The 18,414-nt window shown below is 37.0% G+C and overlaps 1 protein-coding gene across 2 annotated transcripts in view; it reads left to right on the forward strand.

Annotated features, from left to right (window-relative positions):
* Window positions 1-18,414, forward strand: part of Atac2 (Ada2a-containing complex component 2) — a 46,188-nt gene that overhangs the window by 12,781 nt on the left and 14,993 nt on the right. For both annotated transcript variants that reach the window (XM_083132019.1, XM_083132020.1), the window contains exons 4-7: window positions 463-611; window positions 1,222-1,328; window positions 11,381-12,051; window positions 14,542-14,791. In XM_083132019.1, the coding sequence (XP_082988145.1) occupies window positions 463-611; window positions 1,222-1,328; window positions 11,381-12,051; window positions 14,542-14,791 (1,177 nt within the window). The remainder of the gene's footprint in view (window positions 1-462; window positions 612-1,221; window positions 1,329-11,380; window positions 12,052-14,541; window positions 14,792-18,414) is intronic.

Below are 18,414 nucleotides of genomic sequence, written 5' to 3' on the forward strand. Positions count from 1 at the left end.
CCTAAATTCAATTATGTACTTAAAAATAATACGCAGTGAGTGGATATTGTGGTGGCCCTTTCTGTCTATTTTATTTTTTTTCTTTTATATGCACACATAAATGCTATAAAAGAAAATAGATTTTCGTTTATTGAGGACTGAAGGTTATAAATCTTCCCCTAAAAAGTCTTGATTTACAACCTGGAAAATATACTAATGTTCCCAGAAAAGTTAGGAAAAATGAAATTGGAGAATACCTGGTAACCCGTGATTAATCAAATTCTAGTTGCCCCGCATGGTAAAGAGTTAAAGATAATCTCAATTAATTATGTTTACAATTTTGTATTAGTATCTTATTACGATTTTACTTTTAGCAATGATCAAAGATTGGGTTTGCACCAATTCTTCATTCATTCTAAATTACAACCATGTTTGCAAATGAAAAATGAACACATTTTGATTTTCATTTGTATTTCTTTGTAGCAAGAAAAAGAAGAACTTAAGTGGCACAGTGGCAGGTGCTATTTCAACATACAGTCCCCGGTATTTTACGTCAGGAAATGCAGAACTTGGTCAGTTAGGATGGTGGAAGTTATCTGAAATTCTTCCACCAGAACTTTTACTGGAGAAACGTAAGAATTTTTAATTTATGTTAATACTATTGAATTAATGTATGTTTTCAGTGCAGTTTCCATGTGGAATTTTGAATTAGTACAGATATGAATCTCAGAGTTGCATTCCTTGTAAGAAAGAAACAACGTTTGTTGACAAGTTCCCAAATCAAGCTGAAATATTTAATTAACACGTTCTCTGCCAGGGTGATTTCACCAATTTTTCCTCCTGTGGCAAAATGGTTATTGGACTTTATTTAGCAAATTTCCAAATTTTGCTTTTTTTTCTGTAAAAAAATAGAATAGCCAAAAGACTTTTATGTGCGGACGGCTTGCTAGGAAAACAAAGTGTAAGCCACATGTTTCGGTCATAATGACCAACATGGTACGATTGGTGTGTTCCAGTTTCGGACATTATGACCGACATGGCAGAGAATGTGTTAAATTTTGTCTCATTTTGTACTTTTAGTCCTGAATTATTTTGTAAAAGTAATTAATTTTAATGATCCACATTCAGAATGTTAGTTTAACAATTTATTACAAACATGATGCTAAAAAAATACCTTGAACATGTCCATGCTACCATGTTGAAATCATGATACATAATTATACATTTTTCTCTTTTTTGCAGGCTCTAAACTGAATGCAAAAGAAATGCCATCAGCAAGTACTTCAACTTCAGCACAGAAATTAAAAATCAAGGAATTTGCCAAATGCCTAGTTTCTGGAGAAGTGCAGGTAAAAGGAAAAGAGTTTCTAGTACTAATATTTTTAGAAGTTTTGTATTTTTGTATGGAAAACTGCAAAATGCAAGAATATTGAAAAGAAGAGAGATAAGATAGATTTTACCCCACTAAAGTGAAACATGTCACCTGAGAACAGGGACGTCGTTAGGGGGGGCCTGGGGGGGCTTTGGCCCCGGCAGTTGTAACTCTGGCCCCCGCAAACAAAATTTTGATCGATTAAAAATTATCCTAAATTAATACTACATATTATTTTCTGGTAAATTTGTAGCAGAGTTGGAAACACTGTTCCGAAGAAAATCTTCAGAAGCAAATGTAGGACAGCAAAATTCCACCCTTTCCTTGCTTACCAGATTATAACCAAGGTCATAAAATCTGCCTGCTTAGAGGTTATTACCCTTGCCCTAAGTTCCTGGAAACCAGAGATCCGACCCTTTTGTTGCAAATGACCCTTCCAATACAGATGGAATCAAATAATCCGCCCTGGCCGAGCGGTCAACAGTAGGTGGTCGAGCGACATAGGCTATGGAGAGAGTTCTCCAGTACTGACATTGTTCTGAGATTTAAAATTGCTCTATGCTTCAGCTTCAGAGCCACATATTAGCTTTGTGTTCTTGCTTGCGAGGAAGGTCTGCTATCGGGTTCCTACGGTCACTGTGTATTTGTTCGTGTGTGGGAAGAGTTCTAGCATTGTTGTGCATTTCCATCTTGAATGGATAAATTTATCAAAACCGGATATTTTAAAACTATCTCAAAACATGTGGAAGATGACGGCAATGAAGAGGGTGTTGGTCCAAGTTCTGACGTTCCAAAGTTAAACAAAACAAGTGAATGTACTAATGTGAAAACAATTACTGATCTTGGGGTAGATAATCCTAGGCAACCACTTTTGCAAAACTATCCAAATACTACGTTCGGAAAGCAAAAGCGGTCATTTCAAAAACACTGGTTTGCATCTGCGCCGTGGCTAGAATATAGTGTGGAACTTGAGGCATGCTTTTGTTTTCCATGCCGTAAATTTGGCACAGATTCAGGATATGCAGAACCAAATTTCAGGAAAATAGGGATGCACAACTGGAAGAAAGCATGTGAAAAAATCAAGGAACACAAAGGAACGTCATACCATCTAAAATGCATGGAACTGTGGGCAAATTACAAAGTGAGTACCAATTACTTTTGTAAAACAATTTTTTTTGTGTGTGTGTGTGTGTGTGTGTGTGTGTGTGTGTGTGTGTGTGTGTGTGTGTGTGTGTGTGTGTGTGTGTGTGTGTGTGTGTGTGTGTGTGTGTGTGTGTGTGTGTGTGTGTGTGTGTGTGTGTGTGTGTGTGTGTGTGTGTGTGTGTGTGTGTGTGTGTGTGTGTGTGTGTGTGTGTGTGTGTGTGTGTGTGTGTGTGTGTGTGTGTGTGTGTGTGTGTGTGTGTGTGTGTGTGTGTGTGTGTGTGTGTGTGTGTGTGTGTGTGTGTGTGTGTGTGTGTGTGTGTGTGTGTGTGTGTGTGTGTGTGTGTGTGTGTGTGTGTGTGTGTGTGTGTGTGTGTGTGTGTGTGTGTGTGTGTGTGTGTGTGTGTGTGTGTGTGTGTGTGTGTGTGTGTGTGTGTGTGTGTGTGTGTGTGTGTGTGTGTGTGTGTGTGTGTGTGTGTGTGTGTGTGTGTGTGTGTGTGTGTGTGTGTGTGTGTGTGTGTGTGTGTTTTTTTTTTCGTAGATTACATTTAAAAAATGAAATATGTGTATGTCTGTATCCAGTGTTCAAATTGAAAAAATGCCGAGGGAAAAATTTCACAGCTTCCCTATTCTAATTTTGAGAATTTTGGGTTCAAAGTAAATAACACAAATTTTCCAATTAGTGTACAAGGTTTCAGTAATCACTGATCTCGCCTCAGTGGACTTTATTTAATATCAGAATTATTTTTCTTAGAGGAAGGCAAATTAATCAGGAAATATTTTCTCATTAAGTATATATTGTAATTTGCAAACCAACAACAGTATTAATTTTAATGTAAAATTTAGTTCAGAAACTGACAATATATATGTTGATATTAATGTAACATTTACTTGAAATTGAAAGAAATGATTGCGTCAAATTCTGAGCAATGGCAAAATATGATCTAGAATATACTTATGAGGGTAAATTCTTTACATGGTCAGGAGTTAAATTAAAAACTCCCCCCCCCCCATTTTAATTCGAACACTGGATGTACTTTGATTTTCGTCAAAGATATGCAACGGTGATACAAGAAATTAATGAATGGACAGTAACAAAAGACACGCCTGCCTGTCCAGGGGAGGACATCGTGTAGTGGTAATGTCGTCACCATATAATTCCATATATATACTTGGTTCGATATCTAGTGGACGCACATAGTGGTTCTGATCAAACTTTAAACTGTACGTCCAGTCCCGATTGGCCTCCTATTTGTGCATGAAAAGGACATACAACATTTGGGGACAAAATCGTAATTCGGGAGCTAACGTGCTCAGCCACTGAGGCGGCTAAAATTCAATAGGTTTCCATTTTGGCTATTTTACCTTTTTTCCTACCTCGTAGGTTAATTTTTACGACAAGTCGATGTGGATTGATGAATGATGGACGGATGGAAAAGTGATGGGAGCATAGACAAACAGAATGAGTCACCAATGGCTGGTGGAGGTTTGAACATGGAATCTCTGATTTCGTAGCCCTTTACGCTTACCACTCCGCCACGAACACTGGAATAAATTTAATAAGTAATGCCTTGGTTTAGAATGAATGTCGGAGAGAGTGGAAGCCGAGATAATAACATGTACACTAATGCATTGTTGGCATTGCTAGCAGATGTTAACGGTCTACCGATACCTCGCAGAACGGAGAAATAATTTTTACCTATATTTGCATTGTTTTAAAAAATATATACAGCACTGACGAACGAAGGAACAAAGCTAATCTCCACTGTCTAGAGCAGGGGTTCCCAAACATTTTCGTTTCACGGCGCCCTTCGTGTTTCAAGATTTTTCCACAGCGCCTACGTCATGAATGTAGGCCTATCTAGTACTTGCTTTGATTGACTGAATTGATGTTTTAAGTCCATGCATAGTAAGGCTAATTGGGACTGGACCTACAGTTTAAAGTGGGATCCGAACCACTATGTGACTCCACCGGGTAACGAACCCGGGATCCCTTAATTACAAGGTGGCAAACTCTAACACTACGCCACCGGGGAGGCCCTATCTAACACTTGTAACGCTCTGTTAGTGTGCTTACGTTGCTTGCCTTAAGTTAAAAAATAAACATATTTAAAATTCAGAAACATTTTTTATGTAACAAGTACAAAATAAGAACATGTATTTGGAACAATCATATCGATGACTGAATTTCATTGAAAATATTGGAACATCACGCGGCGGCCCCGTAAGCCTACCAGGGTGCCGCGGCACACACTTTCGGAACCATTGGTCTAGAGATTACAATTTCTGTAAAACTGAGTCCTAGGTTTGAATCCTGAAGGAGATATTATTTTCTTTCATTATTACAATAACTTGTCATCGTAATCAAAAATAGTTTAAAGTCCATTTTATGCTCAAATATATTAATTGGAACTGGATTTATAATGTCAATTGGACTCCGACCCATTGTGTAATGTGCTTCCACCGGGACTTGAACCTGGCACTCTTTGGTTATAAGGGAACGTGGTAAACCACACCTGGGAGGCCCGCCGTGGTGAACGTGTCGTTATAAGAAATATGCAATATAAAACAAAAATGTGAATTTATTCTTGAGAATGTTCAAAAACAACAAGAAAAACCAGAATATTTGAGTCGCTAATAATATTCTGCATATTACATATAATTGTGATGGCCGTTTGCGAGTTTTCCTTCATTAATTGCCATTCATAATCGTCAACATTGCGATTAACTAAAAGTAACAAAAAAGCGGTACAAAATTTGAAAAATAAAATATACATAGAATAAAAGTAAATGGCAATTAATGAAGGAAAACTTACAAATGAACTGAAAAGAAAGGTAATAACAAGTTGATATTTACTACCTTCTTTTGGGCTTTTTGAAGTTGTCATTTTTGGCGCCAATTTACCTGTCTATTTAGCATGGTTTGTGGCTATTATAAACGCGCTCCCTACTGATAACACGAACTGAGACAGAAATAAACAAAGTGTGAAAATACCTAAGTCAGTGTCTTCATGACACTTGTACAAACCACCAACGTCGTTTTGCGATAATGCAGGGTGCAAGTTTTGAGGTGCACAATTTTCGAAAGAAAAGTGGCACGCGTCCTATTTTTCCTATTACATCTCGAGGCATTGGTGTAAACATGGGGGAGCTGATGAGGCTACAACTCTCCCGAAACTTTGAGAAAAACAAAATTTTGAAATGAAATCTGTAAAGAACTCGGGGAAAAAAACAAATTGGTAAGTGCAACCCCCACACCCCCTAAAATGACCCTAGATACCATTTCTCTCTTTGAACAACTTTAAAAAGGAATCCCAAAAGTGGTAATTACCAAATATTTTATATTGTCTCTCTCCACCTCCCCTCCGAAAGAAAATCCTTCGTACGTTTGTGTCTGGAGGAGAGTTACAAATCACTTGCGTAATGTAAAGTGCTGCTTGCGATGGAATACTGCTAGAATTTAAATTTGAAAATAATTTCAATGTTAAAGGCGTCATCATTATTACTATTATTAATATGATTTTGTAACGTCCTATTATTGTTATCATTACGTCCCTGCCTAAATTCGCAGCCAGAAATACGATTGATTGATTGAGTTATTGTTTTAAGTCCACTTTATGCACAGTAAGGCTAATGGGGACTGGACCTACAGTTTAAAGTGGGGTCCGAACCACTATGTGCCTCCACCGGGTATCGAACCCGGGACCCCTTAATTACAAGGCAACGACGCTACCACTGCGCCATCGAGGAGGCCCAGAAATACGAATAAAACGCGATCTTCTATCTTCAGGAAAGCAACGTCTTGACAAGGCACAAGGCGGTCCTAAGACCAGCACAAAGCTTGAATGGAGACAATACAACAAGCTTGTTCAACAAATGTTGGCGCGAAGGTTGCGGACAACCAAAGGCGGCACTGCGTCCCAAATACTTTCTGAACTGCCTGTCATAAAATATTCCTACGAGAGGACAGTCGTCACCTGTCGAACCTGACAAATTGCAAGGAGCGGTCTTTCTTGCTTTAAGGGAACAAGGGAAAGATGGAGAAGATAAAGGGAAGGAAATGACAATCAAATGGTAGAGAAGACTTATCCCTGGGTTGTACCCCTGCTGTTTGAGAGCACAGTTTCTGAAAGGCAATACGCAAATATGGTTAAATTTTCCCTTCCCCAGTAAATCTTTGTTTCCGATTCATTTTGTTCATTGTGCTAGATTTTGCTTCTATCCAGGGTGCCAAGTACCAGAACGGTTCAATGACCTCGGTGCCCTCGAGCAAGGAATAACTTGAGTGAGGAGGCAGGAGGGCTTTGGGGGGAGGGAGGCGGGGCAGATGCAAGGGGACGAAGAAAATGTAGCAGTTTACTTACATGATGACTCGTGAAAGTAAAATTGTTATTGCTTGCTTGAAAGAATGAAAGATATAAAATTAGTAATATTTTTTCTAGATTGCTTCGCTCTCAATATAAGCATTTCTAATAAGTAACAAATTATAATTGTTATCCCAAAAAACTGTGTATTTGTGTGTGCGTGTATGTAATATGTTTTGTTAATGATGACATACTGGATACCAAATAATGTAAAAAGTAAAGTGCTCCCCTGTGCTTTTCACCACGCCATGTAGGCGTTTAGAGAGTGTGGAGTTTGGGCTCCATACTTTCTTGATCACGGCCGAAGGTGGCCGCCTTTACCCGCCAGAGTTCCCTCCATGTACCCACTTTATACGACGCTGGGTGGGCGCCCGTGCCGCTTGAACAGACGGGAAAAAATCCCGGTTCACCTCCGCCGGGGATCGAACCCGGGTCTTTCTCATGGTAGTCAGACGCCCTATCGATTGAGTTCTAGGACACCAAATAATGACTACAACTATATGTGGGAGTGCTCTGAAAATACTAAATAGTTAAAATCTGAAAATGTGTTGTGCTTATTGGTACATAGAAATTATTCTCAGTTGTAATTAATAATGGTAATTATGAAAATATTTCGTTGTGGAATTGTATTACAATTAAAGAACAGGTATAACAGTTTTTTCAGTAATTTTATAGTAAAAACCGTATGCTATTCAGCGCAGCTTTGTGTGAATTCACTGAAAACCGCAAGCCTTCACACAGAAGTTTGATATCAAATATAACCAGTGACGTGTGGTGACGTCGACACTTGGGGTAGCAGTCAGTGGCGTGCTCAAGGGGGGGGGGGGGGTTGGTGTGGGTCACACCTTTCCTCCTTTTAGGGCCAGTATTCCTACAAAAAAGAAGAATGTCAATAACAGGAAAAGATTGCAAAATTATGAATGAGTACCAGAAAAAAGTACACGTAACCCCCACCCACATTCGAAAGTAAAAAAACTATTTGATTTGACTCTAAGCCAGAGATCCTGGGTTCGAATCTCGGATTGGCCATTTGTGTTCTTTGTGTGTGTTCCTTCATCTATTTTGTTGTACCAAAGGTGGCGGAAAAGCGAAGTAAAATGAACCAAATTGAGCAATCAATCAATGATTTGATTTCATTTTTGTTTCTTAGCGTCGCTTTTTTGTCACATTTGGTTAATTGCAAAGATACGATGAAATTGATGAAGGGACGAGCACAGGGAACGCCCATGCCTGGGTCGGGGTTCGAACCCGGAAATCCTGGTGTCGTAGCGCGCTATGATAACCAGTCCCCCACGCTTGGTTGATTTGGTGACAGGTAACAAAACACAACACACTTTTTTGTAGTTTCTTCAATGATATTCATTTGACTTTTTGAGTTCTGAGATACATTTTTTATTCCAAATTATTTCATTATTCACTGCAACACATAGGACAAGAATGCGCACTCATCACGGGTTCGAATCCTGGCCTGGATTGTTCATATGAGGTCCCTTAACCAATTTCATCATATTATCACTCAATCCTCATTTTCGCGATAACCAAATGTTGCAGAAAAGCGAAGTAAAATAAACGAAACCAACAACAATATGAACACGCGTTCTCTTGCCCAAATAAATACATCCGTATTTATGACTGTTAGAGACCAAGAGTAGTATATTTAAATAAAACACTACTAAAACGAGAGTCAGATAGAGCCTGAGCATATATTTGTAATTTAATCATTATATATTCCATATTTGTAAAAGAAAAAGAAAGAAAGCATAACATCATTGTCTGCACATAACACGTTCCCATTTCATAAATAATAAAACTACATCCCATATTATACATACGCACATATTGTACAACGTGTAAAAGGTTGTGTAAATACAGAGAACATAAGTACTTCAGAAAATTTTACCGTGAGTTCTTTACAGGATTTACAAAAAATCTATGAGAAACCAATCCCCTATCTGTCCTATAGGAGATAGACTGGGGGACCTGAAAGCACGGGCTTTCAACCATTGCAGCGGGGGGCGAGGGGACAAGAGAGGTAGAGGTAGAAATCTTCCTTTTCCTTGGGCCGGCCGTTTCTACCTGAAAACTGGTCTGGCGGAAGAAGAGCGAGCTAGGGTATCCAGCCAGCTTTGCCCGCGGAGAACACCGATGGACGAGAAGCGCGTGGAAAAGAAAGTGTTGCGTATGAGCTGTGGTGGCTTTAACAAGACAATAAATATTGTGATTTGAATATAATTCGAGATGTGAGATTGATTGATCTATCTCTGCTAGACTAGCTACTCCTCAGTGAACGTCACTGAATATAACCAACATGAGATTGAGGTACTACAAAACTATGTTCGTAATATAAAACAAACAACCACACTAAACAGCATTTCTGACCTGCATTCAGCTTTGCCGGAAACAATTTTTCCAATTACAGCAGAGCTGTTACAAGTAGCATTAACGTTACCAGTATAATCTTGTGCGTGTGAACGATCTTTTAGCGTGCACAAGAGATTAAAATCTTACCTCAAACAAATCAAACCAAGAGAGAACATCTGCTTTGGCAACCATAAACATAGAACAAGAAATTTCAACGTCGTTAAATGTTGATCGTGTCATAGACTCGTTTGCATTACAAACGAAACGACGTCATTCTCTGATAGTTCCAAGAATGTAACTTCCGGTAATGGCCTCGGTCTCAAGATTAGCAATTGCTACGTAAGTAAGCACGAACACAAATGTGTCAACAGTCCACAGCTGCGACTCCTGTATATAGTTTAAAACTGTGTTTACAAGCTTCGTTGTACTGATTTTTGCATGTCTCAGCAAAGAGGAATTTTCAAAAACATCTCTCCTCTGAAAGTGCTAAGCAGATTTCGTAAATTCTGAAAAATGAATATGTGTAAGATTTCATCTGTAGGTTTGTTTGTTTGATTTGTTGTCTTCACTTTATGCACAGAAAGGCTAATCAGGACTGGACCTACAGTTTAAAGTGGGATCCGAACCACTGTGCCATTATCTCCACCGGATATCGAACCCGGGACCCCTTGATTACAAGGCGACGACCTTACCACTACACCATCGGTGAGGCCTTTTCACCTGTAGGTTTGGAAGAATCCCCATGATGGTTGCATTTGTAGCTGTGTTGAAAATAAATGTAGTAGTTTTGTCTTTCCGGAAACTTAATATCAAATATCTTGACAGACAATAATGCAATCCACAGGAGGATTCTCCAGAATAGCTAAATAGGAAAAATCCTGCAAAGAATAATTTATCAGATGTCAAGAAATCAGCTTAGCACTTCCACAGTAGTTTCGATAAAAAAGAAGAAGTTGTCATTGAGACAGGCAGAAAGTAAAATACATTAAGAAAACTGTAAAGTAATAGTTTAATAGTAGTACTTTCATAAATTGATTTGCTTCCTGAAAATTCTTGAACTCTAATGTTTATTTGACCTCCAGTATTCACATATATATTACATACACTTCGTAGTAGTTTTATATACCAATGCACTATATATGTAGCAATATTATATATATATATATACATATATATATGTGTGTGTGTGTGTGTGTGTGTGTGTGTGTGTGTGTGTGTGTGTGTGTGTGTGTTTGTGTGTGTGTGTGTGTGCATCACACAGAGTTGTTTAACTTTACTGTCTGGTAATATTTGCATAGGAACAAATTTTAGATTTGGCCCCCCCGAACTGATCATCCTAGCTACGTCCCTGCCTGAGAACAAAAAACAATTGCACTTTCGCAGCTCATTGCAGCCCGATTTGGCATATATTCCTGAAGTCGATTGGTCAATCCTCAAGTGATATGCATGAGACACATCGCTTGGACAGTTCTTGACTATTTTTAGTAGAACTGACATGATTGGTGATGTTAGGACTCAGATAGTTATTAATTTTCCACATTGCATTGGACACACATATTAAAGATATGTTATGATAAATGCATATTGCATATGTAAATATGCATGCCTATATCAACTTCTTGCATATTTTAGAACTAACAGCCACTACTAAAATTGTATTTATGTCTTGTGTATTTTATGTTCTCAATGAATGAACTTCCTATTTCCTTATGCCACTGTTGTTAATTCTCCACTCTCTTTTACAAAACAAGGAGATAAGACTTATTTCATTGTCTCTGCAGGAACACTCAACAACTACTCATTTTGAGATAGAAACCACAATAATGCAATGGACAATCTATAGATGGCCCTAAACTTGACATGTCAGATACCGTTGCCTTGAAATATTTTCCAATTGCATCTTTTGAAGTAGTGCAAGGACACCCACATCGAAAGGGCAGGGGTTCTGAGTTTAGAAAGGAGCATGGGGAGTGGGGTGATGAAGGAAAAGGGGTAATTATTTACCAACATGAAAATGTTGGCAATGCCTCACCTAGCTATGTTCCCCTATCAATCTGTTGGGAGAGGTACTGTTGACAGAGTTTACCCAACCTTTATGTACTCATTTACCAAGTCTCTTGTCTCTCAACTGAAGTTAAAATTAATCTCTCTTGAATCATTGCAGGACGGAAGTGGAATGGAAGAGCATGGATCAACATTCAGTGACAAAGAAAGTGTGCAATCCATGTCCTTTCACTCGACCCTAAATATTGACGATTCTAGTTTATCCACGTACGATGATGGCAGCATTGATTTCAAGCCTGATTTCTCTATGATGGCTGGATGCAGTGATGATATGTTCAGTGCTCACTCGTGGGAAAGCTCATTTCAGCATGGTAGTCTGCCTGCTTCGGAATATCTATTTACGGACGATGATGGTCCCGATGTCGACATGAGTATCGACATAGAAAACGTGGATCCTTTAGATATCCGTTGTCAGCTTGGTGGATTGGATGACTTGAATTCCTTATTGCCAGAAAATAAGACTTCTTTGCTGATAGATGGAAAAGTTATGAAAACAGAAGATACTAATACAGGAGCATCATGTTCCTTTGATGATGTTAGTAGCACAAATGAAACTAATGGAAACAGTGACTATAGTGAATTTTGTGTGGATAATTATGTGACGACTGAACTGGCTAATAGTGATAGACAAGTGGAATCCCCGTGCGACACTGAAGGAGAAGGTACCATAAGTGGATTTTCTTATTTTCCAAGTATGTTTAAATCCAGAGAAAGGAAGGATCCGACTTCCGTGTTTGCTGCCAAGGAAAGGGATTTCAAAAGTGAATCGAGGTATGTTAGTGCTTGTTGTAACCCTAGCTTACCCATGCCATACGAGAAACTTATTTACCTGAGCAGTGCCTCACAGACTCACACTTTTTTGTCACCAAAATTCAGAAAACCATTTTGTTATTGAATCACTGTATCCTTTGTTGTTTATGTAAGTGTATTTATACAGTGAGTCTCATGGTCGACTTGGCCGCAGAGCAGCAGATAACATGCCAGGCAGCGAGAGTCTGTCTGCCGACAAACTGGATGGAACTGGAATCACTAGCTGTGTAATGAAATAAGCTCTTACAGTTACATGAAAAGTTACAATTACAATGAGCACACACCTTGTTAACAAGAGATGTTGGAAATGTTGTCGTCCTGTTCCCATACATTTACGGCATTTTTTTTAGGAAATTTTCACTAAGATGCATCAGTTCCTCCTCCGATATTGCTTCAATTTCTCTGCTGATGTTTTCTTTCAATTCTAATGTATGTCTTCAGGTTTAAAACCTTGGTAGGTCGAAGCACAGACGACTTGCAAATGTCTGTTTCTTGTGGAAGGCCCCAGAGGGCATACACTGTTTTACTCTTTGCTTCTCATCAAAAACAGACCCTGTTTCCCTAAATTTGTTCACAAGTACCCGAACACTCACTCTGTGTGGAACAGGGACATCGAGGAATTTGCTGCAAAACGTCTTCTAACTTCCATACAAGAATTTGTAATGATGCAAGATTCGTATATAAAAATTCATTGTTATAAATTGTACATATAGTGTGGCATTATTAGACCACAGAAAAGCACCAGTAATACGTAAACTAAAACAAAACAATCTATAAAACACTTGTTAACACCTTAACACTTCACAAACACATGCAAACTGGACGCCAGCTATCTGGATAATGAAGGACTGGCAAGTCAGTGTACAGCTGTGGGTGTAAATGCCGGCAGATGCACTCTCACAGCCTTTCATGCTGGCTGCCACTCTGTGGCCAAGTCAATCGTGAGATCACAGTACATTAATTATAACTGTTGCAACAATTACCACATCAATAAAAAATAACAATCAATTATTGCACACACATATTATATCATTCACTAAACCTCAACAAAAAAAAAGCAACATTAATATCGCATCAGTGCTATTTTTAGCTTACGTATGTACAGTTGAATAATAATAATTATAATAATTGCAAAAATTACCATCATTACCGACCAATTGTACACTATTTCAGCCGTGGTGCCATGTCGGAATACACATCACAAGGGGGAGGTAGGGGCTGATAGGACCACCACATGAATTTTGGCCCTATTGATATCACCTTTAGGAATTTTATTTAACAAAAGTAATACATAAATATTGGGAACCCCCTGGGGAACAATGTAATGTATTGTATTTTTTTTTTATAGAAATATTAACAGTTAAAAAAAAAAAAAAAAGAGGTGAACCACTACTCATAAAGAACTGTTAATGGGCCTGACAGCCCCCTCGGGTAAGCTAGTATTAATTGTGGTGGCAGGGTTTAATAATTCATAATTTATGATGTGTGCGACTTACTCACTTTTATATAGATTAATTCGTATTTTCAATAAATTAATCAAAAATACAAAACTTTTGTACTTACATGTAGCGAGTATCTATTATTTCAAACGATGTTTCAGAAACAACTGTTCCCTTCTTCAGGTTCTTTTTCTCTGCCACCAGAAGTATGTCATAGCCACGTCAAATAATCTCAAACGTCAGGAAAAAAGGAAACTCTACAGTTTAGGGGAAGGCAAAATTTGGAAAATTTCTCTAAAACCTTTACTACTCCCATGTTCCCTCGTTTGTTTAAAACCCATAGCTGTAAAAACTTCTCTATCTAAAAACCTATATACAAATTAAAACGTTAGCCATTTAAGTGATTGATTTAGTTTATTTTACTTTGAGTTTTGGGTCTCTTGGCTAATTTGCGAAGATGGGGATGAGTGATGAAATGATGAAATTGATGAATGGACGTTCACAAACAACGAAGCCTGAGCGGGATTCGAACCCATGTGCCTAATTTTGTTACAGAAAATTGCATGCCTAACACAAGGTTAACAGTTTTTGAGTAGTAAATTTTTATAATCCCAAAATTCTTTTCTGATGATTCTGTATAATTATACAGTTGCCAGTTAATTTAGAAACAGGTAGACAATTTATTTTCTAAATTATATATTTGTTAATGAAACATTGATTAATAATGAGAATGTATTTTACAAGGATTACACAGTTGCTGTATCAAACATTATCAGTATTATTACAGTGAAACCTTGATTTTACGTTTCTTAGGAAACCAAAGAGAAAGAACTTAAAATGCGGGAAAATGTAAAATCAGAAAATTTTCTAGCATTTTGCTCTATTGGGACTATGAAGATTGAATGTATAATGCGGGAAAATGTAAAATCAGGAAACATAAACTCGGGGTTTCACTGTAAATGTAACACATCAGTTGACTCCAATTTAAACAGTTTCTGATTATTTTTTTTAGGTGTATACCCATGAGCAGTTATGAAGAGCAGTTGTTACTGAGGATACTGAGTAAACAAGCACATGCACTTACTTTGCCTGCTGCGAGACGTTTGCATAGGAAACTAATGGTTCGGCAGCAAAAGAGAATGCATTATATCCCACTATTCAATTTAGATTCTTATGTTAACAGTGAGGAAAGAAATATGAAAAGTAGATGGAATGACTCGTCTAAAATATCATATGATGATCGAGTGTTGGATCGTTTTCAGGTAAATAGATATGTTCAGTGAATTATTCCTTCAAGGGATTTGTGCTAAAATTTGCTTCATAGGTGATCAGTAATTTGAATACAACTTTCAGGGCTATGTGCCAAAGAGATTAGTGTAGCAGGGATGCTGGTTCAAATCCTTGGTAATGAATGGATATTTCAATGTGTTTGTTTCTTCACCAAATTCATTAATTCACCATTCTTCCCCATTGTTACAAATAATGCATGTAGATAGGTGGAAAAGCGAAGAGTATAAATTATTTATTAATACAACTTTAATATGTGCCTTTACAAATTTGGACACTGCTTGTATGGATATCTGGATATATATGGATATGAAACCTGTAGCTTCAGTATTATCATAATGCTTTTCTGTACAATTTCAGTATGTGCAGTATTTATATTTTAATCATAGCAATTCAGATTAACTTATAAATACAAAAATTAAAAAGTGTCAGTATCTTGCAACTGTTATTCATCCCTTATACATGTAAACACTTCTAATAAGTTAATGACAACCTCTGTAATGTTTTATTGTTTTTCCACTCCCTTGGGATGTTTTGACCATACCAAACTGTCACTATTGGATGATAAAGAAGAGAAGAAAATTTGGTCGTGTTTGTCTTCTTTCTGTTCTTGTCCGTTGTCTAAGTTTAGCATTGGTTTCTGTTGGATGATAGTATGCATTTCTTTGATTGTGTTCTCCGTGAGGGAACAAAATTTCATTGTTCTGTGAGGAAAATATTATAAAGAGCTCTTGTAACTCTGTTTCCTCATAATGCTTCCAGACCATACACACTTCATTTCAGTAGCGTACGCAGGATTTCATCAAGGGGGGTGTTATTTCGAAAACTTTCTACAAATTCACAGTACCATTGTTTATTATACTTTAATTAATTAATAATAATAATAAATTAATTAATAATTCCTATAATTAATTAGTTTAATTACTACTAATAATTACTACTAATGCAGCTGCTATTTATGAAAGAAATAGAACAAAATTACATTTCTTTTGTTTCATTGTTACAAAATAATTGTCTAGTCAACGGTTATTTGTATATGATAAGTGAGACATTTTAAGTGTGAAGAAAATCCATAAAAAACAAGCAAATATATTAAATTTATTGAAATAATCGAAATATGAAACTCACTGAAGGAGCCGCGCTGGTCTAGTCTGACAACTTCGTGGGAGATCCGGGTTCGATTCCCGGAATTGGTTGTAATTTATCCAGCCTTGTCTCCGCACCCAGCCTCATAGCAATGGGTACCTGAGAGCAACCCTGGGGGATGAAGGCTGTCGGAGCATGGTGCTGATCACATCACCTGCAAAATAGTTCGAGATCGAGAATCTTTGGGGCCCACCACCCCACTACGTGTGCCTTCATGGCACGGTGCTATATGCAGGGGGGAATTTATATTAGGCCTACCTGTACCTATGGAACTCGCCCAGGATAATGATGAAGCGCAAGAATACATGTTGCTAAATTCCACTGAGTCTATGTTTTGGTTGAAAAGTAAGTTTATAGACATTCCAACACATTTATCACTTCTAGGTGATTCACAAAGCACTTCTTCAACATTATTTAATGATGTGGATGTAGACTCAGCATAACTTAAGAGTTCACAAGGGGATGTGAAATCAGTACCGGGAAGAACGTTTGCAATAAGGTCGGCACATTGCGACGAAGCAAGGAATTTTCACAATTCTCCCGAGAGTCACTGCGCTACTTTTTGCAATAAAAAATTGCAAAATTGAACTTTGCGGCCGCTTAGATTGTGTTTGGAATGTTGTGTTTTTCTTCATGCTGAATGGGAATATTAATTCAAATTATTATTATTATTATTATTATTATTATTATTATTACTGTCGCAGATCTTTGACTGTGATAAATTAGCCATTTTTAATTTTTTTCTACAGCATTTTCCATAATATTTCAAAAGCTCAAGGGGGGGGGTTAAACCTGGTAACCCTCCCCTTGCGTACGCCACTGCTTCATTTCATGGTATATGAATAACTGCTTCCGTACTGCTAAAAAATGTGTGAATATTTATAATATATGCAAAGTTTTAAATATACTTTTTTCATGATAGAAACAGCATTGTGTTGTCAGGAATGGCAGAGAATAATTCATATGCTATTGTTATGGGCTGATATTGTCACATTGGTTTAACAGTGTAATTACTGTTAATTTCACCAATCTAATGTTTCTTCAAATATCTTTTGACTAAATTCTTCAATTTGTTTGTTATTTTTTAAGTGAATCTAAATGTAAAGTTCATGGCTGTAATTTTTTAAAGTAAATGTCCAAATATGTTTATTGGGTTTGGAATTGATTTGATATTGTGTTTTAAGTAGAGTTGGAAGTAGTCTGAAAAAAACTGGCTTTTTTGTTTTTTTCCATGGCTTTATTGGTTGGTGTTTTTTCAGCTTTTTTCACAGTAGTGTATAAAATCAAAGAAAATACAGAGTTGGCAGTATTTTTCTTGTTCCATGGTTTTCGTTTATCTCCCTACTGTAAAATAGACACTCATTTCTAAATATAAAATACAATTTAGAATATAAAATTCGTAGCTAGACATAAACAGTGTTTTCAAAAAAGCTGGCTTTTATGAATGGGTGGTTCTTTCAGAGTGTTATCTTCATATTTCGGTAGGCTTGTTAAATATATCGATGTAGTATAAACATATTTACATAACCAGAGTAGTTTTGTATGTGTTTTTAATAGAACCTAATAGTATGATATGATTTTCAATAATTGAATTTGTTATATGAACACTGCATTGAAGCAAAAAAGAAAATACTCCTCTACCTTTTGAAAATCTCGTGTCAAATAAATCTCTTTACATTAAATTTTGTGTTCATTAAAATATATTTGTATTCTGGCTTTCCAGTATATCAAGTATTATTTGGTTAAATGGCAGCTTAACCTGGGCACAGTGGGGTATTTTGGCTGTTTGTTGGTGTGGTTCTCAACCTTTGTGAGACCACAGCCCAGTAAATTTATTTCTTACAAATCAATGTCCTGATTTCAACAATTTCACTCATAAATATATCTCTGATTTTTAAAGTTTATATGGAAATTAATATGCACCCTTAATTAATATTAATATATCAACTATGGTATAAACATAGTTCAATTATGTATAGACTTGCTGTCAAATATACGAGGGCCATTTTTTTTATAACCTCCGATGGACCATAAACAAAAGACAAGTGTAAGTAACAAAATTAATTTATTACCAAAAGTTATGAACATACCTGGTTACTTTTCGACATAATCGTCGTTAAGATACAGGCATTTGTCATTTCCCCAAGTGCATTTTGCCTCACATTACATTTATGTTTTTATGAAGAAAAGTAATAAAGAAATATTGGGAACATCCTAGGAAACAATGTAATTTATTATTTTTAAACAGTTCAAAAAAAAAAAAGTGGTGGGCCTGGAAGGCACCCCCCCCCCCCAACTCCCCGTTTCGGTAGGGTTAAAATTGTATCAACCAGTATGCAATATGTGTCAAACTGGGATTGGCCAATATCTGTCTTTTGGCTGCTACATGATGTAAATTTTTTTAGCTAGTTGTAAAATATGTCACTACAAACCTGTAAACTCATAACAGTAA

Source organism: Lepisma saccharinum, chromosome 1, assembly GCF_977018435.1.
Source record: "Lepisma saccharinum chromosome 1, izLepSacc3.1, whole genome shotgun sequence".
Lineage (NCBI taxonomy): Eukaryota > Metazoa > Arthropoda > Insecta > Zygentoma > Lepismatidae > Lepisma > Lepisma saccharinum.